Here is a 27,413-nt window from a genome sequence, read left to right as displayed (position 1 = left end):
TTCTACATTGTATAATCATAGTGAAGACATCAACACTATACAATAGAATCTGAAATATCAAATACATCTTGATTTGTTTGACACTTTTTTGGTTGCTACATGACTCCATATGTTCTATTTCATAGTTTTGATGTCTACAATGTAGAAAATAGGACAAATAAAGAAAAACCCTTGAATGACTAGGTGTGTCCAAACTTTTGACTGGTACTGTATAAGCAATAGCCTAAATGTAGAATAATTTTGCTTGGGGCCAATGAGGAGATTCAGGATCTTTCCTTCATGGAATCTTTCATCCACACGTTTCCATGGTATTTCTTTTTTTTGTTTGTCAGTTCCATTAACCTCTTTAGAGTATCTTTACCACTTCGCTCTGAAACCTGCAGTTTAGTTGACTTGTCAAACAGGTTATCGGAGGGTCTAATTAGCTCCCACATCCTCCATCATTTTCACTCTGTCAGCTTTGTTCATATGGTTGAGGCGTGCATGAATGCGCCAATGGAGGGGTGAGCAGAACATGGTGATTTGGGACTCAGTAAAAAGAGAAAGACAATAGGAAGGAGCCCAGGGAGGAAGCTCCTCCCTTATAATAGGCTACACGAAATACATACACACACACACATATCTTGCGTGTCACGCCAGTTTAAATTGATATCAAACATCTTTAACTTGATCCTAAACCCTGACAAGGATCGATTTACTGGTGATAGATTTATCCACTATCATACTTTTGACCAGTATTAATAGGATCAACTAAATCTTTTCGTTGCGCTATTGCAGGAACAATGCGTTTTAGTTCAAATGTTAAGCCGTATGTTCTGCCTCTCATTGTTGGAATCTTCTTGCTTCTTGGGTATGTAAACCATTTTGACATTACTTCTAGTTTATTTCCTTTTCTGGGATTAAATGAGTGGCTTTTGTGATATTTTCATATTAGTTTCTAAGAGTGAGATGCAATTTTTCTTTCTTGAATGTGAGTATGTTCTAATCTGTTAATTAACACTGTTTTGAATTGCTACATGATTCCATATGTGTTATTTCATAGTTTTGATGTCTTCACTATTATTCTACAATGTAGAAAATAGTGGAAATAAAGAAAAACCCTCGAATGAGTAGGTGTCCCACGTCCGAAGCCACATCCATAATCGGTAGACGGTTCCAATTGGATCCTTATGGGAAAAAACTAATTAATTTCACATGTGATCAAGTTAATGTGGTAACATGTGACAACATGTAAAAGCAACATGTGATACCATGAAACTATACATAAATGTGACATGGGGATGCAACATTTCAACATGTGATACTAGGAAACTACAAGTGACAACATTTGAAATTTTTCACATGTAAAAATGCAATTCCACATCTGAGAGATAGATTAACTCAGTAATTGACGCAGACATGGTGGCATAGAAAGAATATCGGAATGCCGTGAACTAAGAGGTGAGTTCAAATCCCAGATGGGGACATGTTGAATAATATTTAATGTATAAGTAAACATACATCATGCAATCATGTATGTCAAATATGTAAGTAGAAAACACTGCGGCTATTTTGTGATGGTCAGGGGATATTCTAACAACTTTTTGTTTGCAGGGCATCATGTGAACATTTGAATCTACATGTGAAATGTTATGTGATCACTTGAATTATCATCATATGTCGTGTTCCAAAACCACATAGTTTAACATGATATCACGTGAAATTTCACAGGTGAAATAAAAAAATAAAAAATGTAAAGTTGAGAATCGCTGCTTACATCACCGAACAATGAACAAAAAAAACTTAAATCCAGTTTTTAGATGCTACACCCAATAGCCAAATCAAATACAGGATGTGTTCTCACTTTGCGCACACGGATGTCTTTGTTTCACACACCTGTTTGTCTAGATAACCAGCCCCGAAATGTTGGCACCATGGTGCCCATTGGGTTAAGTAGAGGAAATGCAAAGTCCGAACAAAACATTGCAAACCATATTAGATTTTGATCTGGGGAGGGGTTGTTGCATTTAAAAACTCAATTCAAAAGTTTCTTGTTCGTTGCTCGACGATGCAAATAGCGATTGTCCAATCGGAGCCGTCTACCGATTACGGATGTAGCTCAGACGGGGGGGACACGGTCATTTAACTTCTCAAGATTTCATTTTTTTTTTTTTATATATCTCAAACTTAGCAATATACAAATTTAAAACACAACCACGAGGCAAACCTCTCTCCAACACACAGGTAAATGTCAGTCACGGTTCAATATGTTGCCACTCAGTGAGTAGCAAACTCTACCGACTACTGCCAAATGTCAAACTGGCATACTACGCCACCTTTTCTTGTATAACAGGTACAAACCGGTTCTTACTTTGGGTCATTTTCTTGTTTAAACAAAAACAGGTACAAACAGGTTCTTACTTTGGGTTGATTGGAAACATATAACATTCAAAGACATGTATGAACGTCACAATTGTTTCCCCTCCACAATAGTCAATGCAAGCTGAACGACTAAGGCTTTCTTTTGAGCCTAGTCAAAAAAGGAAAACGAAGGCCACCACAATGATTTAACATACAAAACAAACAAATAAATAGGTTATGTTGAAGGAAGCACTAACTTAACAGTCATGTACTTCTCAAGATTTAATCAAACTATTCAATACATTAACTATGTATCTTGGGACGCTACTACATCACATGTTCCTCTCTGAGTGGTATTGAATAAAGACAATGGCTCTCTGAAACCACATGGAATTAATACCAGTACAGCATTTTTATTGCGCAAGCAAAAAAATGGAACCCTTTAAAAATGTCTGCACACATGTGAATCGTTGCATTATTCAAGTGTGCAACATTATGTGCAATATGGTTTAATTGAAAAGCTCCTGTATACTTTCAATATCCTGCCTACTTGTATATTCCACTACATACTATGGTGTTCATGGTATATTAATAGCTGAACACACACATGCAGCATGAATGTGGCTTTGGACACACCAAATCCAAGGTAATGTAAGGATAGTATAAATCCTAATTTACACCCTACACAATACAATAAGATACGCAAATGTGTGCGGCCCGGTAATGTGTTACGCCACGCAACTATGCAGTATTGCCATTTAGCGACGCTAATTGCGTCCTTGGGTTGTGTACTTGCGTAAGGGTATGAATTACGTTTAAAATACAAGTGGCAAATCTGATGGCGAAGAAAGGCAGCGCCGGCAACACATTTTGTTAGTTTAAAAATGTCCTAAATGTTTTCATGACAGACTTGAACTGATTCTCTCCTGCTTCCCAAAGGTATGTCTACTTCAGCTTCTTCTCTGAAAAGCTCAACCGGTAAGATCAAGTTCTGTTAATCTACTACAACCTAAAGACGCTATAATGTGATATGAAAGTTGCAATATTTTCTGATTCATATTAACAGGGTTTTGGTTTGAATTTAAGAGGAACGTTATTTTACGGTTTCATTGTTTCCAACAGAGATATCCCAGTTGATGAGGACCAGAAGAGCAGCAGGTTAGTTGAGATAAACAAAACAATTCCCCCAACAAGTCATGGTACTTCGTACTTTTAAAGTTAGGCTGTTAGGATGTTTTGTTCTGTCACAATTGCGTTAAAACAACACACTCGGGAAGAAAATGGAATGTTCTATTCTCAGCCAGGCCCATCTTTCGAAAGAAAACACAATTGAATCTCTATTTGAGCAAAATAAGTAGTTTGTCGCGAACACAAGACAATCCTAACAATTCAGGTAAAGAGTGCCACAGTCAGGCAAAAAATAATTATTCAATGTTCTATCATAAAGCGATAACAGTTAGTCTCCCTGGTTGAAATGGCTGCTACTTAGAAATACTATTACAGGAAATGAATGGACGACTTTCACTGCTATTAACATGCCTCCAATATAGTCGCGTAGTTTTCATAGACCCACCGCGGACCTTTGTCAAATAAATATCTCTGTGAAAAGGCGTCCCATGGTCTATTGTGTCAACAATCGCAATGTAGACCTATTCCCGAACACTGCTGGTAACCAATGTAGGCCGTCATTTTAAATACGAATTTGTTCTTAACTGACTTGCCTAGTTAAATAAAGGTAAACAACTAACAAACAGATGATCCCGATCATTTAGGTTGCCTAGTAAATGATGCCCCCCTCTGGTATCTGTCTGGAACTCGTTTCCCTGTTAACTACTCAAATATATTTGACTTATTAAGTCAAATAATAAACTAACTGCAGTACACTGGTCTCAAATATATTAGCATAACTAGGCTACACAGAACCACGGCGGACCCATTGTAAAATTAGAGGCTTTTAATTGATTAAAACGTGTCCCAGTCCAAGGTGCCTAGCTCTGCCCACTGGGGCGTGGCTTAAGGAGCGCTCTTTGAAATAAGCGCTCGTATCGCCTTATCCCAAGGGATCGACTTCTCTCACCACAATGGCAGTGTCAATTTTGCTTGTACTCTGAGTTTGGTTGACTTTGTGTGAAGAACAGAACTAGGACAGCACTCCGGTAAATAAACTTAAATGTACATCTTTTTATCGTCACGCATACATTTCGGGTATGAGCACTTCTTCAGCGTGCAAGGCAATGGCAGTCAATGTCACATCAACAATACCACACACAGGTGGGAATAATTATGAATTCTCTTTCACTTTTGGCCCAATCAAGAGATCCCAGCAGAGGGAGCTGTGAAGGAAACATGAAAGTCAAAATAAAAAATATATAAACACAGCAGACTATGCAATATGTTCTCTTTGGAGAAGTACTGTAATTGATCCCTCTCTCTTTACTTTGGGTAGAGTAAATATGCTAGGCTAAAGGCTTCCATACAACACTTGTTTGGATAATGTGTTATTTTATTATTTGCTAATCTTCTGCTGTATTTTGTGGAATTGCGTTATTGCATAATTTTTTGGGTAATTTCACGGGTCTTGTCGTTAACTTTTTCTGGAAATGTGAGGAGTGTACGGAAAAGGTACTCTTTTCGTGGAACGACCCTAAAGTCACACTACATGACCAAAAGTATGTGGACACCTACTCGAACATCTCATTCCAAAATCATGGGCATTAATATAGAGTTGCCCCCCCCCCCCCATTGCTGCTATATAGCCTCCACTCTTCTGGGAAGGCTTTGGGGATCCTAATAAAATACCAATACCCCCAAAAATACTGCTAGATGTTGGAACTTGCTGTGGGAACACACAAAAAATGGTTACAGCCTTATTCTAAAATTGATTAAATCTGTATTTTTTTCTCATCAATCTCCACACAATACCCCATATTGACAAAGAAAAACAGGTTTTTAGAAACTGAGATGGGTCAACCTGCCAGAATGACAACCATCTTCACTGAGGAACTCCAGAGCTCTGTCAGAGTGACCATCGGGTTCTTGGTCACCTCCCTGACCAAGGCCCTTATCACCGATTGCTGTTTGGCCAGGCGGCCATCTCTAGGAAGAGTCTTGTTGGTTCCAAACTTCTTCCTTTTAAGAATGATGGAGCCACTGTGTTCTTGGAGACCTTCAATGCTGCAGACATTTTTGGTACCCTTCCCCAGATCTGAGCCTCAACACAAATCCTGTCTCGGAGCTCTAAGGACAATTCCTTTGACCTCATGGCTTGGTTTTTGCTCTGACATGCACTGTCAACTGGGGGACTTATATAGACAGGTGTGTGCCTTTCCAAATCATGTTCAGTCAATTTAATATTCCATAGGTGGACTCCAATCAAGCTGTAGAAACGTCTCAAGGATGATCAATGGAACAGGATGCACCTGTGCTCAATTTGGAGTCTCATAGCAAAGGGTCTGAATACTTATGTAAAGTATTTCTGTTATGTTTTTCTTGTATGTCTAAACACCTGTTTTTGCTTTTTCATTATTGGGTATTGTGTGTAGATTGCTGTGGATAGTTTTTTTATTTAATACATTTTATAATAAAGCTGTCATATAGCAAATTTGGAAATAGTCAAGGGATCTGAATACTTTTCGAAGGGATTGTATGCTGTAACGTTTAAGATTTCCCTTCACTGAAACTAAGGGGCCTAGAAAAACTGCCCTAGACCAATATTCTTCCTTCCACCAAACTTTACAGTTGGCACTATGCATTGGGGCAGGTAGCGTTCTCCTGGCATCCGCCAAACCCAGATTAGTTTGTCGGACTGCCAGATGGTGAAGCATGATTCATCACTCCAGAGAGTCCAATGGCGGCGAGCTTTACATCACACCAGCCGACACTTGGCATTGCGCATGGTGATCTTAGGCTTGTGTCTGGCTGCTCGGCCATGGAAACCCATTTCATGAAGCTCCTGACAAAAAGTTATCGTGCTGACATTGCTTCCAGAGGCAGTTTGGAACTCGGTAGTGAGTGTTGCAACCTAGGGCAGACAATTTTTACGCGCTTCAGCACTTGGCGGTCCCGTTCTGTGAGCTTCTGTGGCCTACCACTTTGCGGCTGAGCCGTGGTTAATCCTAGACATTTTCACTTCACAATAACAGCACTTACAGTTGACCGGGGCAGTTCTAGCAAGGCAGAAATTTGATGAACTGACTTGTTGGAAAGGTGGCATCCTATGACAGTGCCACATTGAAAGTCACTGAGCTCTTCAGCAAGGTCATTCTACCGCCAGTATTTGTCTATGGAGATTGCATGGCTGTGTGCTCGATTTTTATACACCTGTCAGAAACGGGTTTGGCTGACATAGCCGAATCCACTAATTTGAAGGGATGTCCACATACTTTTGTAGCCTATATATATATAGTATATATATTGTATATATATTATAATATCGTCTTTCTATCTCAGAATCATTGCAATGTGGTTAACATTAAAAATTGAAATGAGAATTATTCAAATCTTAAAGATCAAATTCAACCACAGAGCGCTCTTAGATCATGGTAAAAGGCTGCACTTGACCGTTGCACTTGAATCATTCCCACGGTGAATGGCTAGTCCTGCTACGCTAGGAAACCACACACTATTGCAGATCCTTTGATATTACCGGCCGCAATAGATATGGTAAAAGCAAAATATGGGAAGGCAGAGGCACAGAAACTCACATCAATACCTTTGTCAGGGGACACTGTTAAACAAATCATTTATACTATTGCTAGCAATTTAGAGGAAACTGACTGAATTACTCAAACTCCAAAGCTTATACTCTCCTAAAGGACGTTAGCAGTGAGGGCAAAGATGGCAATGCATTCACTTTTGTTTGCTATACAGTGCCTTCGAGAAAGTATTCAGAACACTTGACTTTTTCCACATTTTGTTAGATTACAGACTTGTTCTAAAATTGATTTAAAATAAAAAATATCTCATCAATCTACACACAATACCTCATAATGAAAAAGCAAAAACTTTTTTTTTTAGAAATGTTTGCCTATTTATTAAAAATTAAAAACAGAAATATCACATTTACATAAGTATTCAGACACTTTACTCTGTACTTTGTTGAAGCAGCTTTGGCAGCAATTACAGCCTTGTGTCTTCTTGGGTATGACACTACAAGCTTGGCACACCTGTATTTGGGGAGTTTCTACTATGCTTCTCTGCAGATGCTCTCAAGCTCTGTCAGGTTGGATGGGGAGCGTTGCTGCACAGCTATTTTCAGGTCTTTCCAGAGATTGGTTTCAAGTCTGGGCTCTGACTGGGCCACTCAAGGACATTCAGAGACTTGTCCCGATGCCACTCTTGCATTGTCTTGGCTGAGTGCTTAGGGTCGTTGTCCCGGGGGCGAACGTGAACAGACTGGGGGGGCGAACGTGAACCTTCGCCCCCAGTCTGAGGTCCTGAGCGCTCTGGAGCAGATTTTCATCAAGGATCTCTCTGTACTTTGCTCCGTTCATCTTTGCCTCGATCCTGAATAGTCGCCCAGTACCACAGCATGATGCTGCCACCACCATGCTTCACCGTAGGGATGGTGCCAGGTTTCCTCCAGACGTGACGCTTGGCATTCAGGCCAAAGAGTTGAATCTTGGTTTCATCAGACCAGACTATCTTGTTTCTCGTGGTCTGAGAGTCTTTAGGTAGCTTTTGGAAAACTCCAAGTGGCTTTTGTCTGGCCACTCTAAAGTAAAAGGCCTAATTGGTGGAGTGCTGCAGAGATGGTTGTCCTTCTGGAAGGTTCTCCCATCTCCACAGAGGAACTCTAGAGCACTGTCAGAGTGACCATCAGGTTCTTGGTCACCTCCCTGACCAAGGCCCTTCTACCGCGATTGCTCAGTTTGTCCAGGAGGCCATCTCTAGGAAGTGTCTTGGTGGCTCCAAACTTTTTCCATTTAAGAATGATGGAGGCCACTGTTTTCTTTGGGACCTTCAATGCTGCAGAAATGTTTTGGTAACCTTCCCCAGATCTGTGCCTCGACACAATCCTGTCTCGGAGGATGATTAATGGAAACAGGATGCACCTGAGCTCAATTTCGAGTCTCATAGCAAAGGGTCTGAATACTAGGTATTTGTGTTTTATGTTTAATACATTTGCAAAATTGTCTAATAACCTGTTTTCGCTTTGTCATTATTGGGTATTGTTTGTAGATTGCTGAGGATTTTTATTTATTTAATCCATTTTAGAATAAGGCTGTAACGTAACAAAATGTGGAAAAAGTCAAGGGGTCTGAATACTTTCCAAAGACGCTGTACATATCAGGGGATGCTAATCACAAGTACATATTGTTCTGTCTCACGATTCCCAAGCTTGGACCAGCACAGGGGATGTTCAGTGTGCTGTGTGGCTGTATTGTTGAAAAACAGATTCCATGGGATCGAATTGTGGGCTTAAGCCTTTTGCACGGATATCAAACAAATGTATTTATATAGCCCTTCGTACATCAGCTGATATCTCAAAGTGCTGTACAGAAACCCAGCCTAAAACCCTAAACAGCAAGCAATGCAGGTGAAGAAGCACGGTGGCTAGGAAGAACTCCCTAGAAAGGCCAAAACCTAAGAAGAAACCTAGAGAGGAACCAGGCTATGAGGGGTGGCCAGTCCTCTTCTGGCTGTGCCGGGTGGAGATTATAACAGAACATGGCCAAGATGTTCAAATGTTCATAAATGACAGCATGCAATAATAATAATCACATAGTGTCGAGGTGCAGGCAAGTCAGCCCCTCAGAGATAAATGTCATTGGCTATTCATAGCATTTCCTGCGGTCTCCAGAGAGTTGAAAATCCAGACGGAAAATATTTACACAAGAGCAACCTAATATCACACAGTCAAATCTCCAGTCATTTAGTAATACATTCTGCTATTCTCACCGTTAAACTCGCACGGTGTTCAACACAAAGGCTCTTTTATGTCATCACAGTACGTCTTTGCCACTGTTCCACCCCTTGTGTGTTGCGCTGTTATGGTGTTACAAATACAGATACAGCGCAACACACAAGGGTGGAACAGTGGCAAAGGTACCACAGGACAAACAGAATAATTTAGTCTGAGGAGAGATTAAATAGCATTAATCACAAAAAATAATTCTAAACACATCCTTCAGTTTACACCAAAGTTAAACAGATGTATTTTTTCTTCATAAAAGCAGAGTAATATTCTTAGATCAGAATGACAGCAGACTGTCCTTCTATCCATGTCACTAAAGACTAACAGAAACAAAAGACAAAATGAACTAATACACCATAGACAGCGCAACATACAGGTGTGTTGCACCTGTAAGATGGAATGGTAAAGTCAAGTGGGAATCTGTCGTCTATGGCGGGAGGGCGGGCAGGCCCACTTTCGGTGTGCGTGTTTCTAACAGAAAACAGCATCAGTAAGTGTCCACACAGATGATGACTGCTCACCTCCAATGAAATCACGTTGGACCACTTCCCTATCTTGTTATTGTGATCCTGGCTCAGTTGACATGGTGGTGTCATGACTGTCCTGATCAGGTAAGGTTACAGGAGACCACAACCTAACAGATTATCTCTCAACCCAAAGATGAGGAGAGATCTAGGGGTCTGAAGATGTGGGTGTTTTATGACTCTCACCCATGGTATTCTGTGTCCACAAAACATTCCCTCTCACTTTGGAGAACCAGCCTCAAACTTTAAACATGCAATAAAGGGACTTTGGAACAATGGTTTCCGTCAACTACAATGGTGGTCATGACGATAGATGGAATATGAAAATGTATGTCATTTTTGTTTGTTATTAAAGGTTAATAGATTATATTATGAAAACATGTGACGTTAAGAGTTTTCCTCGTAATGCTTGATGTTTAACATTGTACGTGTGTGTGGAAAATGTCCAATCAAAGAGAATGTTTCGGTAGAGATGAAATGTGAAGTTAGTTGTCTAAAATTGGATTTGAGTAAAATCTATACCTTGCCCCTCAAACTTGTACCCAGAGAATTGCCTGAAGGGGTACGCACACTTCTGACCCGAGGGTATAAAACCTGTGAGTGCAGAATTAACAGATTAGACTAAGTGACCCGAGCTGCAGCCAAAGGTCTAAAGGGTCAACGAACCCAAAACGCAACAAGTTGAGACAAATAAATCTTTTTCTACCCAAGCTACGGATGAGTAGCGGTCAAGCCGACCACCTAGCCTCACTCCCATCGAATCGTGGTATCTACACTCTCATCTTTACGCTGTGAGCTCTGAGCTACAGAGCTATCTGTCTCTCGAAGACCCTTCCAGAGCGAGGACAAAGGAACAGGCCAGTAAAGCCAAAGGACACGGACTTGTTCGTGAGGACACCTAGAGAGGTGCGCAGGAGAAGTGCGTCATTGAGCAGCTTGAACGGTCCACGCGGGAAAATCCACGGAGACCTTCCACAGTAATAACATCATTATATTCTGATCATAACAGCGGCAGTTTGGGGCAAGGCTAGGGTTAAAATGAGCATAGTTGACATTTCACCAAATGTATATTTCCTCTGGTGTAATTCTTCTTTTCTCTCTCTTTTAAATCACCATTTTGGGTAACAGCCCCTAGTTGTGGCCCGTTATACTAAGTTCTAATCAATAGCCTAGAATGTGTTTTTGTGTATCTTTTATCATCATTTTAGCTTTTTAGTAAATAAACATTCAACTAAGATTGGTGTGGTGCAAATTCATTAGTGACCCGGGTCCGTGAAGAATCCGGGCTATACGACGTTCAGAACGAGACTGTTAGAGGCAATGGTTAATTAGCGGCTGTGGTAAAATCGATATTCTGATATTCTTTGAGTTAATTTGGGAAATAGAAACTCAATAAAAACTAGTTTCCCATGGTGCCCAGGTTAATGAGTTAATAATTGCTTGATTAGTTAATCACGTAATTAGAAACTTGTAATCATTCGATGAGCAACAGTCGCCACATTAACTAATACAAGTCACGACAGTGCTAAGTAAAATCAAACAGCTGATTGAGCTGTCATGTGACCGAATGCTGCAGAAAACGCATTCACAGGTCATTATGGAGGAGTTTTGGTACTGACTCAAGAGAATACCCTGCTGTCTTCCTCTGAGCATTAAAACTCATGGTAGCCTTCACCAGCTCTTGTCTGTGTGAAGCTGGATTTATGCTCTCATCTGCATTACAACCAAATTCGATGGTTTTAACAGCAGGGATGAGGTGACAGCAGGGATGAGTGCGTACTGCGACCACGCTCCTGACTTTGAGAAGCTCCGACGTGACATGCATCAAGCACACCCATCTCATTAGTGGTGGTGAGATAAGAGACCATTTGCACGACTAATTTGCAATTGAGTGTCACCACAATTAAAAGTACGTGAAGGTGAGTTGAGAAAACAATCAGAAATGCTGTTAGAATGTTTTTCAAATAAAAAAAGTAAACATTGCTGTTAAATTCCATACTTTTTTTCACGTGGTTGGGGCGTGAGAATTTTCCGATATCAAAATGGGGTCGTGGGACAAACGTTGGGAATCCCTGCACATATTTAATTTTTTTATTTCACCTTTATTAACCAGGTAGGCAAGTTGGAACAAGTTCTCATTTACAATTGCGACCTGGCCAAGATAAAGCAAAGCATTCGACACATACAACAACACAGAGTTACACATGGAGTAAAACAAACATACAGTCAATAATACAGTAGAAAAAATCAATATACAATGTGATCAAATGAGGTGAGATAAGGGAGTAAAGGCATAAAAAGGCTATGGTGGCGAAGTAAAATACAATATAGCAAGTAAAAACACTGGAATGGTAGATTTGCAGTGGAAGAATGTGCAAAGTAGAAATAATGGGGTGCAAAGGAGCAAAATAAATAAATACCGTAGGGAAGGTGTAGTTGTTTGGGCTAAATATTAGATGGGCAATGTACAGGTGCAGTAATCTGTGAGCTGCTCTGACAGCTGGTGCTTAAAGCTAGTGAGGGAGATAAGTGTTTCAGAGATTTTTGTAGTTCGTTACAGTCATTGGCAGCAGAGAACTGGAAGGAGAGGCGGCCAAAGGAGGAATTGGCTTTGGGGTGACCAGAGAGATATACTGCTACAGGTGGTGCTGCTATGGTGACCGAGCGAGCTGATATAAGGGGGACTTTACCTAGCAGGGTCTTGTAGATGACCTGGACCAGTGGGTTTGGCGACGAGTATGAGCGAGGCGCCACAACGAGAGCGTACAGGTCGCAGTGGTGGTAGTATATGGGGCTTTGGTGACAAAACAGATAGCACTGTGATAGACTGCATCCAAGTATTATTTGTAAATGCACATCGTGAGGATCGGTAGGATGGTCAGTTTTACAAGGGTATGTTTGGAGCATGAGTGAAGGATGCTTTGTTGCAAAATAGGAAGCCAATTCTAGATTTAACTTTGGATTGGAGATGTTTGATGTGAGTCTGGAGGAGAGTTTACAGTCTAACCAGACAGCTAGTTATTTGTAGTTGTCCACATATTCTAAGTCAGAAGTCCAGAGTATGATGCTGGACGGTGGCAGGTGCAGGCAGCGACGGTTGAAGAGCATGCATTTAGTTTAACTTGTATTTAAGAGCAGTTGGAGGCCACGGAAGGAGAGTTGTATGGATTGAAGCTCGTCTGGAGGGTTGTTACACAGTGTCAAAGAAGGGCCAGAAGTATACAGAATGGTGTTGTTCTGCGTAGAGGTGGATCAGAGACTCACCAGCAGCAAGAGTGACATCATTGATGTATACAGAGAAGAGAGTCGGCCCAAGAATTGAACCCTGTGGCACCCCCATAGACTGCCAGAGGCCCGGACAACAGGCCCTCCGATTTGACACACTGAACTCTATCAAAGAAGTAGTTGGTGAACCAGGCGAGGCAATCATTAGAGAAACCAAGGCTGTCGAGTCTGCCAATGAGGATGTGGGGATTGACAGAGTCGAAAGCCTTGGCCAGGTCAATGAATACGGCTGCACAGTATTGTTTCTTATCGATGGCGGTTAAGATATCGTTTAGGACCTTGAGCGTGGCTGAGGTTCACACATGACCAGATCTGAAACCAGATTGCATAGCGGAGAAGGTGCGATGGGATTCGAAATGGTCGGTAATCTGTTTGTTGACTTGGCTTTCGAAGACCTTAGAAAGGCAGGGTAGGATAGATATAGGTCTGTAGCAGTTTGGGTCAAGAGTCTCCCCCCCTTTGAAGAGGGGGATGACCGCAGCTGCTTTCCAATCTTTGGGAATCTCAGACGACATGAGAGGTTGAACAGGCTAGTAATAGGGGTTGCAACAATTTCGGCAGATAATTTTAGAAAGAGAGGCTCCAGATTGTCTAGCCCGGCTGATTTGTAGGGGTCCAGATTTTGCAGCTCTTTCAGAACATCAGCTGACTGGATTTGGGAGAAGGAGAAATGGGGAAGGCTTGGGCGAGTTGCTGTGGGGGGTGCAATGCTGTTGACCGGGGTAGGGGTAGCCAGGTGGAAAGCATGGCCAGCCGTAGAAAAATGCTTATTGAAATTCTCAATTATAGTGGATTTATCGGTAGGACAGAGTTTCCTATCCTCAGTGCAGTGGGCAGCTGGGAGGTGTTGTTATTCTAATAATAGCACCTATCCCTCTCCTATATATAATACAATCACTACTACACTAGCCTCGAATTGTCAACACTAGCTTCTAACATTTTAAACTTCTAAACTCCTTCCACTAACATAAAAATACTTCTGGACAACTGAAGCAAGGCACACAATTTTTCTTAAAAAAGTACCCTTTCTAGTTTTTATCGTCTTCATTGTGTTTGTTTTCTTCTTACAATGTTTTTCTATTCATACAGCCTGAGTAAGCCCATGGTCAGGAGCAGAGTACGGAACATGGTCTCTCCTGAAAAGTGTGTATCTGTATTTTACTCTTCCATCATTAACCATAAGCAGTACGGTGTCATGCTGTACTGATGAAAACCATCAAATCAATCCTACCAAAAATCTTCCCAAAAAAGGACTGACAATCAATCAGATTAGTGGTCCTTTTATGTCATAGAAATGTACATCAATGTCATGTTTGATTCACTGCATGAATTGGTGATGGGATACTGTATGTGTTTAGCTACCAGCAAGGTTGTTGGGCAGTAGTTCTATTAATGTATATGTTATGTTGTAGTCCAACTATTACAGGTCGGTCTATCTAAAACTACCACCATCAGCCCATCTCTTCATTACAATTAAGTAATTCATTACATTTTGTCTTCCCAGGCTTTTGTACAAGCAGCCCAGTGTCTTGGTGGGGTAAGCAGCATTTTTATCTCATGTTAAAGTCATATTAGCTGATGTAATGTAAGTGTCTGACACATCAGTGTGGGGAGCTTTGATATTTTAGGTAGGCCACACCTGACATTAGTGTCTGACACATCAAGGTCCTTTAATTGCCAGTACCATAGTGAAATATTGAGATCATAACATGGCCCTGGTCAGTACAACACAGTCAGGCAGGACCTTTGTTCTGTTTCTCTAGACGTACTGATGTGGTGACAGTGACCCCATGGTTGGCATCCATCATCTGGGAAGGCACCTTTGACCCTGTGCTCATTGACAACATCTACAAGCCCATGAACCTCACCATAGCAACCACGGTGTTTGCAGTTGGAAAGTGAGTAGCCTGCAACTTTTGCCAAATATTCAAAATGGAAGTTAAATTATCAACACTTTTTCAACACTGCAACTATAAGTAAATAAGTACCTGATGGCAGGTAATTAAATATCATGGTGTTATCATGATTCATGCCTTGGAACATTGTTAATTCATTAATTAATACATTCATAATTGTACTACTTCATGTATTATCCGCTAGACTGTATACTGGTCAGAAAGTGGTAGAATGTCCTATGAGAATGGTGATGCAGTTAAGGGGATACCTAGTCGGTTGACCAACTGAATGCATTCAACCGAAATGTGTCTTCCACATTTAACCCAACCCCTCTGATCCAGAGAAGTGCTGCCATTGTATCCTCGAGCAAGGCACTAATCCTTATGTTATGTGTGTCTTTAAATACTGGCAGATATGTCAGCTTTCTCCGAGATTTTCTGGAGACAGCGGAGATGCATTTCATGGTCGGCTTCAACGTGCGCTACTATGTTTTCACTGATCGTCCCCACGATGTTCCTTCAGTGAACCTGACTCAGGGGAGACATTTAAGTGTGATCCAGGTCCCGGGTTCGAACCGCTGGCAGGAGATATCAGCCCGGAGGATGGAGATCATCCAGACCACCATCGAAAGTCGGATCAGCAGGGAGGCCGACTACATCTTCTGTCTCGACGTGGACAGCAAGTTCCACGCTCGCTGGGGGGCTGAGTCTCTTGGAAGGCTGGTTGCTGTGATACACCCAGGCTACTATGAGCAGACCCGTGCCAACTTCCCGTACGAACGGCGTCCAGCCTCGTTGGCCTACATCCCCATGGATGAGGGAGACTACTACTATGGTGGGGCTATGATCGGAGGGTTCGTGGAGGATGTGTACACACTTACAAAGGTATGTCGGAACCGGTTTGAGGTGGATGCTGGGAATTCCATCGAGGCTGCCTGGCAGGAGGAGAGCCACCTCAACAGGTACCTGCTCTATAACAAGCCCAGCAAGGTGTTGTCTCCGGAGTACCTGTGGCAGGACTTCAAGGCCAAAACCAAAGAGGTCAAAGTCATTCGCTTCTCAGGGGTCATTAAAAACTATGCTGAAGTTCGTCCCAATGTATAAAAAGAGGAAGTGGATATTTGACCAGCAGAAAAAAACTGAATTCAGTCTTAGCAGTATAAATTAATTGTGGTTATGGTTATGTTTAGGTTTAGGAACGAGGGTTAGGTTAAGGTTAAGTTTGGGTATAGTTTCGCTGAGTTACGTTTGTGGGTTGCGGTTCGGGAAAGGCATAATAATAAAAATTATTTGGGGGATACTTAAATTTATCCTGTTACACACGTGGGTGTTTTTAAGAATAAGGCTGTAATGTAACAAAATGGGGAAAAGGTGAAGGGGTCTGAACACTTTCCGAATGCACTGTATTTAATTTTTTGTTGAAGAAGAAAGGATGAGCTTTATTATTTCACAGTCATGAATGAGAAGTTGTTTGAATGATGCATATTACACACATGTTGGACATTGCAACAAATGAGTCACACTTATCAGAATAGTTTCTCATCTTTGAACTCCCCTGTAACGACGATTATGAGGCGTATGACTAACAAACAAATGGTTTTGTTGTGGAGAGATGCAGAAATAGGGAATATTACATAAAGTAGATTCCATCTATACATTTGTAAGTCAGACAAGGCACAGCAGTGGGCTAAATTCAATTTTTAATGAAAAAAGGGAAAAAACTGCACAAAGGGCAAGGTGGAGCTGGCAGTCCTATCCAGAAACAACCCCTACCCACTACACACATATAGATCTGAAATGCTTGGATAGGTACAAGCAATGTTCCCTCTAAGCTGAGCACAGCTCCCCTCGGTCTGCTGAGCAGAAGAAATATCAGCCTGCGGAGAGAAGCACTAAATTGAACATCACTCAACTTTATAGAGTTTTCCATTTTAGTTACCACTATCAACACTTCACTCTACTGTGGGAATGCTCGAATCAACGGAATATTAGTCACTTTAAATGTAATATACCGAAACGAAACCAACTATGCAAGACTTAGTACGCAAAACTTTGGAGCAGGATTCTATTGCATTGACAGGCAAGACTCAGGCCCATACTCTACACAGACTGGTGCGCCATAACCAATCAGAGCTGCAGTTGGCCTATATGCAAATTGCCATTGCCATATATGGATCTGTGCCATTCAATTTAATAAACTGGACTGTGTTTATATCATGAGTGGTCTCGAGTAAATGCTCTTGTTTTGATATCAAAGCGAGAGTTGCATGTAGCCACCTGTGTACATTTTTTCATATTCTTTGCTAGTTATTGAGTTATTAGCCCAGTTATAGCTAATGTCTAGTCAACCATGGGGAAGTGGTTGCTTCCTACAAGAGCACAAAATATGTGTATTTCTTGCCATCTTTGAAAAGCCAGTCAGGTAAAGAGCTTTTTTTTATGTCTTAAATGGGCAGTGTTGTATTTTGAGACAGTCTTGAATAAGATAAGTAGCAAATAGGCAGAGGGTAGCATAATTTGTCTGTTTCTCTCAAATAATTGTATGGAAATAATAATGCAAGTGGTTTCTTGCTTCAAACAACAACATTTTCAGCCACCTTGTCTGAAGGACAAGTTGATAAACATTAAAGTCAAGCCCTGCATGTTTCTTTCAAAAGTCTCATGGAATGTACGCCTACATTGAACACCACACGTTTGCTACTACTGACAGAACATCCATTTCTATGTTAAAATGTTGTGGGTTGCACTCTGGTAGGCCTACAATATGATCAAAAAGACAGCAGCCTACTGTTAAAACTGTAACTTAGAGCGGCTACAGCCTCAGTGTTCACAGTAAACTCGCGCCAGAAGTTGCACAGAATTTCCACAATGTTCCAGTTTGCACTCAGCAGACCTGACATTTGCTCAATGCCAAAAAACATTCGCGGGAACATTGGGTACAAGCAATATGGCAAAATGACTCCTAGCCTATCAGAAGGCAAAGTGGAGCAAAGTCTAGGTAGCTTGCTAATACCTATCCACTTTATTTCAGATCTATAGGAAGTGCCTTGGAATTAGGAGAGGGTTGTGTCTGGACTGGACCATTGCCTTTATAAACAGTAGTATCCACTACAGGGAGTCCTCAAGACTAGGTGAAGGAATGTCTCAAGGTTTCAGGGAATGGCAATCATTTGGTTTCACTCACAAGATCTTCCAATGAAAACAAAGAAACACACAAGACAAGTCCTTTTTAGAAGGCAATATGGAGGATGGACTTCATTGTGTGAAAAACATTCTGACAATGTCAGGGCAAAAGGGTAAATCATTCATTACAATGAGCCCATAGAAAATTGGATGGGGGAAGGGGCTTCAGAATAGCCTGCAATGTCACATTGTATTGGGTTACATTTACTGCCCTGAAAGCAGACCGAACTGGAAACAGGTGTATATCTGCCATTGTCACACCCTGATCTGTTTCACCTGTCTTTATGCTTGTCTCCACCCCCCCACCAGGAGTCTCCCATCTTCCCCCATTATCCCCTTTGTATTTCCACCTGCCATTTATGTTTGTCTGTTGCCTGTTCCTTTTGTCTTACCAGCGTGTTTTCCTGGTTTCCAGTCTCTCTAGTTTCTGTTTTCTAGTCCTCCCAGTTCTGACCATTCTGCCTGCCCTGAGCCTGCCTGCTGTCCTGTACCTGTCGGACTCTGATCTGGTTACGAACCTCTGGCTGTCCTCGACCTGCCCTTTGCCTGCTCTTTGTGTTGTAATAAATGATTTGAGAACAGAACCATCTGCCTCCTGTGTCTGCATCTGGGTAACATCCTGAGTCGTGAATGCCACATTTGACCAAAATCAGACAGTGTTGTACTTTTAAACAGGTGAACGAGGAGAGTTGACGTAGCCAACCCGAAGAGTTCATCATTACGTAATGCTTCTGCATGCAATAAGCTACTGATAATAATGTGGAGTGAGCTAGCCTAGCAACCACGAATTTCACTGCGCCTTTTACATTTACATTTACGTCATTTAGCAGACGCTCTTATCCAGAGCGACTTACAAATTGGTGCATTCACCTTATGATATCCAGTGGAACAACCACTTTACAATAGTGCATCTAACTCTTTTAAGGGGGGGGKKGGKKKGGGTTRGAAGGATTAYTTTATCCTATCCTAGGTATTCCTTAAAGAGGTGGGGTGTCAGGTGTCTCCGGAAGGTGGTGATTGACTCCGCTGACCTGGCGTCGTGAGGGAGTTTGTTCCACCATTGGGGTGCCAGAGCAGCGAACAGTTTTGACTGGGCTGAGCGGGAACTGTACTTCCTCAGAGGTAGGGAGGCGAGCAGGCCAGAGGTGGATGAACGCAGTGCCCTTGTTTGGGTGTAGGGCCTGATCAGAGCCTGAAGGTACGGAGGTGCCGTTCCCCTCACAGCTCCGTAGGCAAGCACCATGGTCTTGTAGCGGATGCGAGCTTCAACTGGAAGCCAGTGGAGAGAGCGGAGGAGCGGGGTGACGTGAGAGAACTTGGGAAAGTTGAACACCAGACGGGCTGCGGCGTTCTGGATTTTACACTGTGTGGGAACTGTGTACAACACATACAATTGGATTCAATTGAATCTCCCAATTGGAAGTAAGAGAGGGTTGTGTCTGGACCATTGCCTTCATACACAGTATTATCCACAACAGCCCCCAGGAGCAGGTGAAGGAAGGGCTCAAGTTTTGGGAATGGCATCAATGTGGGTATCGATTTTGGTTCATTCACAAGGTCTTCCAATGGAAACAACAGCAAAAATAACACAGGACGAATTCCTTTAAAAGGCAATATGGAGGATGCACTTCCTTGTGTAAAAACATCCTGACAATGTCAGGGCAAAAGGAAAAATCCTTCATTACAATGAGCCCATAGAAAAGTGGATCAATCACAATCACATGTATTGGGTTACATGTACTGCCTGAAAGCAAAAATAACCGAAACCATGTGTGTATCTGCCATATCTGACCAAAAGGAAATAGTATTGTACTTTTAACCAGGTGATTGAAGAGAGATGGCCTAGGCAACCCGAAGAGTTCATCATTACATAATGCTTATACATGCAATAAGCTAGTGATAATAATGTGGAGTGAGCTAGCCTAGCAAGCAAGAATCTCACTGCACCTTTTACGCATGCTGTAAACTGTGTACGACACATGCAATTTGATTTAATTTAATCAACCTAATTTTAAAGCACATGGTTGAGAACGGCATTCAAGAAGTTAATACAGATATTTAGGATTTCTAAGCATCCATATCTTCTCTTGTCTAGCACTACTACAGGATGTCCCCGTACATGAGTTCTAAGCCTCCATCCTCTAACACTGCTGTCCCCAAAACAGCACCAACGGGGCAAGAGTTTCCCCTGCTGGCCTGTTGACATCACTTCAAGCAGATCAGAACATAGCCTAGCACGCAGACATTTCACTGCACCTTTTATACATGCTGTATAATCAAAAAAAAAATGGATTTGATTTAATCTCCCAGTGTATTCAACCTCATTTTAAAGCACATACAGTAAACGGTCAAAACTTTGGACACACCTACTCTTTCAAGGGTTTTTCATTATTTGACTATTTTCTACATTGTAGAATAATAGAGAATACATCTAAACTACAAAATAACACATGTGGAATCATGTAGTAACCCAAAAAGTGTTAAACAAATCAAAATATATTTGAGATTCTTCAAAGTAGGCACCCTCTGCCTTGATGACAGCTTTGCGCATTCTCTCAACCAGCTTTATAAGCTAGTCACATAGAAATGCATTTCAATTAACAGATATGCCTTCATAAAAGTTAATTTGTGGAATTTATTTCCTTCTTAATGTGTTTGAGACAATTAGTTGTGTTGTGACAAGGTAGGGGTGGTATACCGAAGATAAGCCTACTTGGTAAAATATCAAGTCCATATTATGGGAATGCTTGAATCAATGGAATATTAGCCACTTTCAATGTAACACACCAAAACAAAACGAACTATGCAAAACTTAGTATGGAAAGCATTGGTGTCACGTTCCTGACCTTATTTCCTTTGTTTTGTCTTTGTTTAGTTGGTCAGGACGTGAGCTGGGTGGGCATTCTATGTTATGTGTTTCTATGTTGGGTTCATTGTTAATTAGCCTGATATGGTTCTCAATCAGGGGCAGGTGTTTTAGGTTTCCTCTGATTGAGAACCATATTAAGGTAGGCTGTTCTCACTGTTTGTTKGTGGGTGATTGTTCCTGTGTCAGTGTTTGTGCCACACGGGACTGTTTTCGTTCGTTTCGTTCATTTCATTTGTGTGTTCCTTCCTGTTCGTGCGTTCATGTTATATGTTCACAAGTTCAGGTCTGTTAACGTCCTTTATTGTTTTGTAGTTTATCAAGTGTTTTTTCGCGTTCGTCTTTCACAAATAAATCAAGATGTATTCACACTACGCTGCATATTGGTCCGATCCTTGCTCCTCTTCAGACGAGGAGGAAGACGAGCGTTACAATTGGAGTAGGATTATATTGCATTGACAGGCAAGACTCAGGCCCATACTCTACACAGACTGGTGTGCCATAACCAGCTCAAATAAGCAAAGAGAAACAACCGTCCATCATTACTTTAAGACATGAAAGTCAGTCAATCTGGAACATTTCACTTTGAACGTTTCATCAAGTGCAGTCGCAAAAACCATCGAGCGCTATGATGAAACTGGCTCTCATGAGGACCGCAACAGGGAAGGATGACCCAGAGATTCCTCTGCTTCAGAGGATAAGTTCATTAGAGTTACCAGCCTCAGAAATTGCAGCCCAAATAAATGCTTCACAGAGTTCAAGTGACAGACACATCTCAAAATCAACTGTTCAGAGGAGACTGCGTGAATCAGGCCTTCGTGGTTGAATTGCTGCAAAGAAACCACTACTAAAGGACACCAATAATAAGAAGAGACTTGCTTGGGCCAAGAAACACGAGCAATGGACATTAGACCGGTGGAAATCTGTGCTCTGGTCTGATCTCAAAATTTGAGATTTTTGGTTCCAACTGCCATGTCTTTGTGAGACGCAGAGTAGGTAAACGGATTATCTCTGCATGTGTGGTTCCCACAGTGAAGCATGGAGGAGGAGGTGTGATGGTGTGGGGGTGCTTTGCTGGTGACACTGTCTGGATTTATTTAGAATTAAAGGCACACTTAACCAATATGGCTACCAAAGGATTCTGCAACGATACGCCATCCCATCTGGTTTGCGCTTAGTGGGACTATCATTTGTTTTTCAACAGGACAATGACCCAACACACCTCCAGGCTGTGTAAGGGCTATTTGACGAAGAAGGAGAGTGATGGAGTGCTGCATCAGATGACCTGGCCTCCACAGTCACCCGACCTCAACCCAATTGAGATGGTTTGGGATGAGTTGGACCGCAGAGTGAAGGAAAAGCAGCCAACAAGTGCTCAGCATATGTGGGAACTCCTTCAAGACTGTTGGAAAATCAGTCCCGAGTGGGCTCCCAAGTGGCGCAGTGGTCTAAGGCATTGCATCTTAGTGCTAGAGGCGTCACTACAGACACCCTTGGTTTGATTCCAGGCTGTATCACAGCCGGCCGTGATTGGGAGTCCCATAGGGCGGCGCACAATTGGCCCAGCGTCGTCCGGGTTTTGCCGGTGTAGGCCGTCATTGTAAATAAGAATTTGTTCTTAACTGACTTGCCTAGTTAAATAAAGGGTGGCAAAGGGTGGCTACTTTGATTACTACATGATTCCATATTTGTTATTTCATAGTTTTGATGTCTTCACTATTATTCTATAATGTAGAAAATAGTACAAATGAAGAAAAACCCTTGAATGAGTAGGTGTGTCCAATCTTTTGACTGGTACTGCAGTTGAGAATGGCATTCAATTGATTAATACAGCAATTTCGAATATCTAAGCATCCATATCTTCTCTTGTCTAGCACTACAGTATGTCCCCACACATGAATTTTAAGCATTCATCCTCTCTAACACTCTTGTGCCCACAACAGCATTTACGGGAGAAGAATAACCCCTGGTGGCAAAGTTCTTAGAGTATTGCAATTATTGTAGATTGTAATGCAGCTTTAGCTAGTTTCTCTTTTTTGGGCCTATACCCAATTAAATATCCAGTTGGCATGAATCGTATTTATAGTAGGGGAGACCAGGAATGGTTGTAACACGGGACAGTTGTAACACTTGCAATTCCTCCAATCAGGAGTAAGGTAGAATCCTGTGATTCACTGTGCATATGCTCAGTTTAGTCTTGAACCCGCATGTGAAAAAGTTAGTCCCTGTGATAAACTCTGCAGATTCTATTGACAGAAATCTGATTTTGAGTTAGGTAATTATTTTGACCAAATTTGTTTTTGTGATGGCATTAACTGCTTTGTAGTTCCATTCACCAAACTTATATATGGGTTATAACCATTCTGTGTAGAGATATTTGATGCAAGTTAGCAATGCTAAAGTTTAAACTTTTAGCTAAAATGATAGCAAGCTAATGGCTGCAAGGGTCAGGGTTAGTTGTAACAACTTGTGAGAAAATGTTACAACTACCCAGAGTAAAACTAGATGTTTTTGGTACATTTTTTATTTTACTTTCAGCATGCCTGGATCATGGAAAAGAAAATCTGACAGCGGAATACATCTCCACACTTTGAAAAGACTGTCAAATTATGTAGCAGAGCAGGGGTCAATCAGATCGGATGCAACATTGTATGGCATATGTCATGTGATGCTGTACAGATTCTGCAAAGAGATAAAGAAGCTACTGGAGAAGGGGTTGAGAGAGCTTCCTCATGTAGGCTACCGTAGTGGAAACAGGTGTCTTCATGGATGAGCAGGAGCAGAAGTTGTCAGAGTATCTCTTGAGGGCAGCTGTGCCCACTGTGCCCACCTCTCCAACTGCCTTCCAGGCCACCTCTCCAGCTGCCTTCCAGGCCAATTCTGCAGCTGCCTTCCAGGCCAATTCTGCAGCTGCCTTCCAGGCCAATTCTGCAGCTGCCTTCCAGGCCACCTCTGCAGCTGCCTTTCAGGCCACCTCTGCAGCTGCCTTCCAGGCCAANCAGGCCACCTCTGCAGCTGCCTTTCAGGCCACCTCTGCAGCTGCCTTCCAGGCCAATTCTGCAGCTGCCTTCCAGGCCACCTCTGCAGCTGCCTTCCAGGCCAACTCTCTAGTCACTTCACAGGGCACCTCCCCACATGTATCAGGCTGTGGCTGTGAAACAGCTGATTACTCTTCTGATTTCAAACCAGTTGATGTCCTCCCCTTCCCAAAAGCAGGGCCCAGGAAAATTACAACAAGGGGTAGGAAGAGGAGAAAAACTGTGATTTCGATGGATACACCCGTCAAGCAGGCACTGGAAGAAGAGCATAAACAGTCAAGCACTCAGAAAGCAAAACAAATACGATTCTGCCTTAAAAAACAGCTGGAAAGATGCAAGCCAAAACAAAACACACTGAAAAAACAATGGGCCTCGCGGTTGCGGCCGGCTGCGACAGAGCCTGGACTCGAACCCAGAATCTCTAGTGGCACAGGTAGCACTGCGATACAGTGCCTTAAACCACTGCGCCACTCGAGAGGCCCTACACTTAGCATCTTAGCTACAGTATACATACAGAGCCTTGCAAAAGTATTCATCCCCCTTGGCGTTTTTCCTATTTTGTTGCATTACAACCTGATAACCCAGGGAACACTCGAAAGGTGAGAGCCCGGTGGCAGAGCAGGGGAGGGTGTTGCAGGCGTATTCAACACACACGAGTTGCTGGCTCCAAGTGGTGGGGTTGGTGGAGAAAAGGCAGCGAAGAGTCGTCTCCAGGTCTTGATTGGCTCGCTCTGACTGACCATTGGACTGAGGGTGGAACCCGGAGGACAAGCTGGCCGACGACCCAATGAGTGTGCAGAACGCCTTACAGCACCGGGATGAGAACTGAGGACCCCAGTTGGAGACCATGTCCACCAGGAGTCCATGGATCCTGAAGACATGCTGCACCATGAGCTGGGCTGTCTCTTTGGCAGACGGTAGCTTGGGGAGAGGAATGAAATGGGCGGCTTTGGAAAACCGGTCCACTACAGTCAGGATGGTGGTGTTGCCATCAGACGGGGGGAGACCCGTGACGAATCCAGGGATATGTGAGATCAGGGACGGTGATGGACAGGCAGTGGTTGAAAGAGACAGCCGGAGCTTGCCGAGGAGTCTTGTTCTGCACACAGATTGTGCAGGCGTCGAAGGTGGCTTGACAGCGCGCCTGGCTTGATATTCTTGGATCCCGGTCGGTAGGAAATGGAAAAGTTAAACCGGGTGAAAAGCAGGGCCCACCTAGCTTGCCTGGAATTGAGAAGCGTGGCGTTGCGGAGATATTCCAGGTTCTTGTGATCCATCCACACAATGAACGGAAGTTCCGCCCCCTCCAACCAGTGTCTCCACTCCTCCAAAGCCATCTTCACCGCGAGAAGCTCACGATTCCCCACATCTTAATTCCTCTCCGTAGCATTGAGGCGATGGGAGAAGAAGGCGATGGGAGAAGAAGGCGCAGGGATGTAACTTGAGGTCGAGGGAAGAACGCTGGAACAGGACAGCCCCCACTCCGACATCCGAAGCATCGGCCTCCACCACAAACTGACGGGACGGGTCAGGATGAACCAATATGGGAGCAGTGGTGAAGCGGTGCTTGAGGTCCTGGAACACCCGGTCAGCAGCTGGGGACCACGTGAATGGAACCTTGGGAGAGGTGAGTGCAGACAGGGGGGCGCCAGGGTGCTATAACCCTTGATAAAGCTGCAATAAAAGTTGGCAAATCCCAAGAAACGTTGCAGCTGCACTCTGGATGTAGACTGGGGCCAATCACCCACCGCTCTCACCTTCCCGGGATCCATCTGTACATTCCCTGCAGCGATGTTGTAACCAAGGAAGGGGATGGTGGAGCGATGGAATTCGCATTTCTCCACTTTCATAAAAATCTGGTTCTCCGGGAGGTGCTGGAGGACCTGTCGGACGTGGAGCATGTGTTCTTGGGCTGAGTGGGAGAAAACAAGGATGTCGTTGAGCTAGACGAAGACAAACCGGTTCAAGATGTCAAGGAGAACGTCATTAACCAGGGCCTGGAACACAGCTGGGGCGTTGGTAAGAACAAATGGCATGACCAGGTATTCGTAGTGACCGCTGGCCGCATTGGAGGCAGTCTTCTACTCGTCCTCTTCCCGTATCCGTACCAGGTGGTAGGCATTCCGCATGTCCAACTTGGAGAAAATGGTGGCCCACTGGAGCGGCTCAAAGGCCGAGGCGATGCGGTTCTTCACTGTGATGTCATTGAGGCCCCGGTAGTCGATGCACAGGCACTGGGTTTTGTCCTTCAAAGAACCCTGCGCCGGCGGGGGAGGCAGAAGGACGTATACACCCTGCAACTTAATTATGGGAGTGGGAGTGGTATTGTAGGGGACCCGGCCTATAGAGCGCCCGTCCAGCATTCTAACGTCCATGGGAATGGACAGAGCCTGAGTGTGGATGCCCGGCTCGGACGCCAGGGATGCGTTCAAAATACTCTCATCAGGGCCAGTTCGTACTGTCAAGGCTCAGGAGAAGACCCAGATGCAGACAGTTTCGAAGTAAAAAAATGTTACAAAAACAAGGGGGCAGGCAAACGACAGGTCAAGGGCAGGCAGAGGTCAGTAATCCAGAGCAGAGCCCAAAAGGTACAGAACGGCAGGCAGGCTCAGGGTCAGGGCACGCAGAATGGTCAAAACAGGGAAAACTAGAAAACAGGAACTAGAGAAAGACAGAAACACGGGAAAAACACTGGTAGGCTTGACGAAACAAACGAACTGGCAACAGACAAACAGAGAACACAGGTATGGAGACAAGCACAAAGACAGGTGAAACAGATCAGGGTGTGAGACATATAACATCATACCATTATACAAATGAATATACAGCATATCTACAATAACTCTATTTTATCCAGGAATTCCAAGTTTTATGAAAGGACTGTGTGCTGCCACATTGGCCTACATAATACACACTTTTGTCTAATGTCATACAGGAATTGACCTCATTTATCCATTGAGAACTATTGGGAGGATCCCCATGATGCCACTTAAAAATATCTATATATATGACTAAGCTAAATCAATTGTTTGTTTTTATTTTCTTGTCCACCAACACCCTGCCTCGTTCAGGGGACTAAACTACTATCCATTAAAAGTATTTCTTGTTTTTTGTCTCTTTTTCCATATTGTCTTTCCATGTCTTTTACCCCCCGTATTTCTTCTCCAATCATAGTAAAAACATACAGGTGTTTAATACATTGGACAGACTTTATAAATAAACATCCCACAATGGCAAGTGGGAGCTAAAAGTTCCTGGTCCCCCAGATTATACTCTAATCCTCATCCAGATCTCCCCACTCCCCTTCAGCCCACTGCCCCAGTGTGATTACCACACAAAAACAAGAAAAACATAAAACAGTATCCC

At 42.9% G+C, this 27,413-nt stretch overlaps 2 protein-coding genes across 2 annotated transcripts in view; one reads left to right on the top strand and one right to left on the bottom strand.

Annotated features, from left to right (window-relative positions):
* Positions 1-586: 586 nt before the first annotated feature.
* LOC111981608 (globoside alpha-1,3-N-acetylgalactosaminyltransferase 1-like) lies at positions 587-16,532 on the top strand. Its single transcript, XM_024012971.3, has 7 exons — positions 587-850; positions 3,280-3,318; positions 3,463-3,498; positions 14,155-14,208; positions 14,570-14,602; positions 14,829-14,963; positions 15,374-16,532. The coding sequence occupies exons 1-7, from the start codon at positions 783-785 to the stop codon at positions 16,062-16,064; spliced, it is 1,056 nt and encodes a 351-aa protein (XP_023868739.1). The 5' UTR covers positions 587-782; the 3' UTR covers positions 16,065-16,532.
* A 7,759-nt stretch (positions 16,533-24,291) lies between these two features.
* The window catches only part of LOC111981766 (cell division cycle protein 27 homolog), a 20,068-nt gene continuing 16,946 nt past the window's right edge, over positions 24,292-27,413 (bottom strand). Inside the window, exons 16-20 of the mRNA XM_024013194.2 lie at positions 26,156-26,455; positions 25,805-25,990; positions 25,405-25,664; positions 24,629-25,146; positions 24,292-24,302 (exon numbers count right to left, since the gene is read on the bottom strand). Coding sequence (XP_023868962.2) covers positions 24,292-24,302; positions 24,629-25,146; positions 25,405-25,664; positions 25,805-25,990; positions 26,156-26,455 — 1,275 coding nt within the window. The remainder of the gene's footprint in view (positions 24,303-24,628; positions 25,147-25,404; positions 25,665-25,804; positions 25,991-26,155; positions 26,456-27,413) is intronic.

Source organism: Salvelinus sp. IW2-2015, linkage group LG20 (assembly GCF_002910315.2).
Source record: "Salvelinus sp. IW2-2015 linkage group LG20, ASM291031v2, whole genome shotgun sequence".
NCBI classification, from domain to species: domain Eukaryota; kingdom Metazoa; phylum Chordata; class Actinopteri; order Salmoniformes; family Salmonidae; genus Salvelinus; species Salvelinus sp. IW2-2015.
Note: the sequence above shows the minus strand (reverse complement) of the source record. Positions and strands in the feature narration are given on the sequence as shown.

Excerpts from the sequence above, each read along its gene's own strand:
- LOC111981608 (XM_024012971.3), top strand. The coding sequence starts at position 783 with ATGCGTTTTAGTTCAAATGTTAAGCCGTATGTTCTGCCTCTCATTGTT. Across the intron at positions 3,319-3,462 it reads TTCTCTGAAAAGCTCAACCG|AGATATCCCAGTTGATGAGG; the intron begins GTAAGATCAAGT and ends TGTTTCCAACAG. Across the intron at positions 14,603-14,828 it reads CAGCCCAGTGTCTTGGTGGG|ACGTACTGATGTGGTGACAG; the intron begins GTAAGCAGCATT and ends CTGTTTCTCTAG.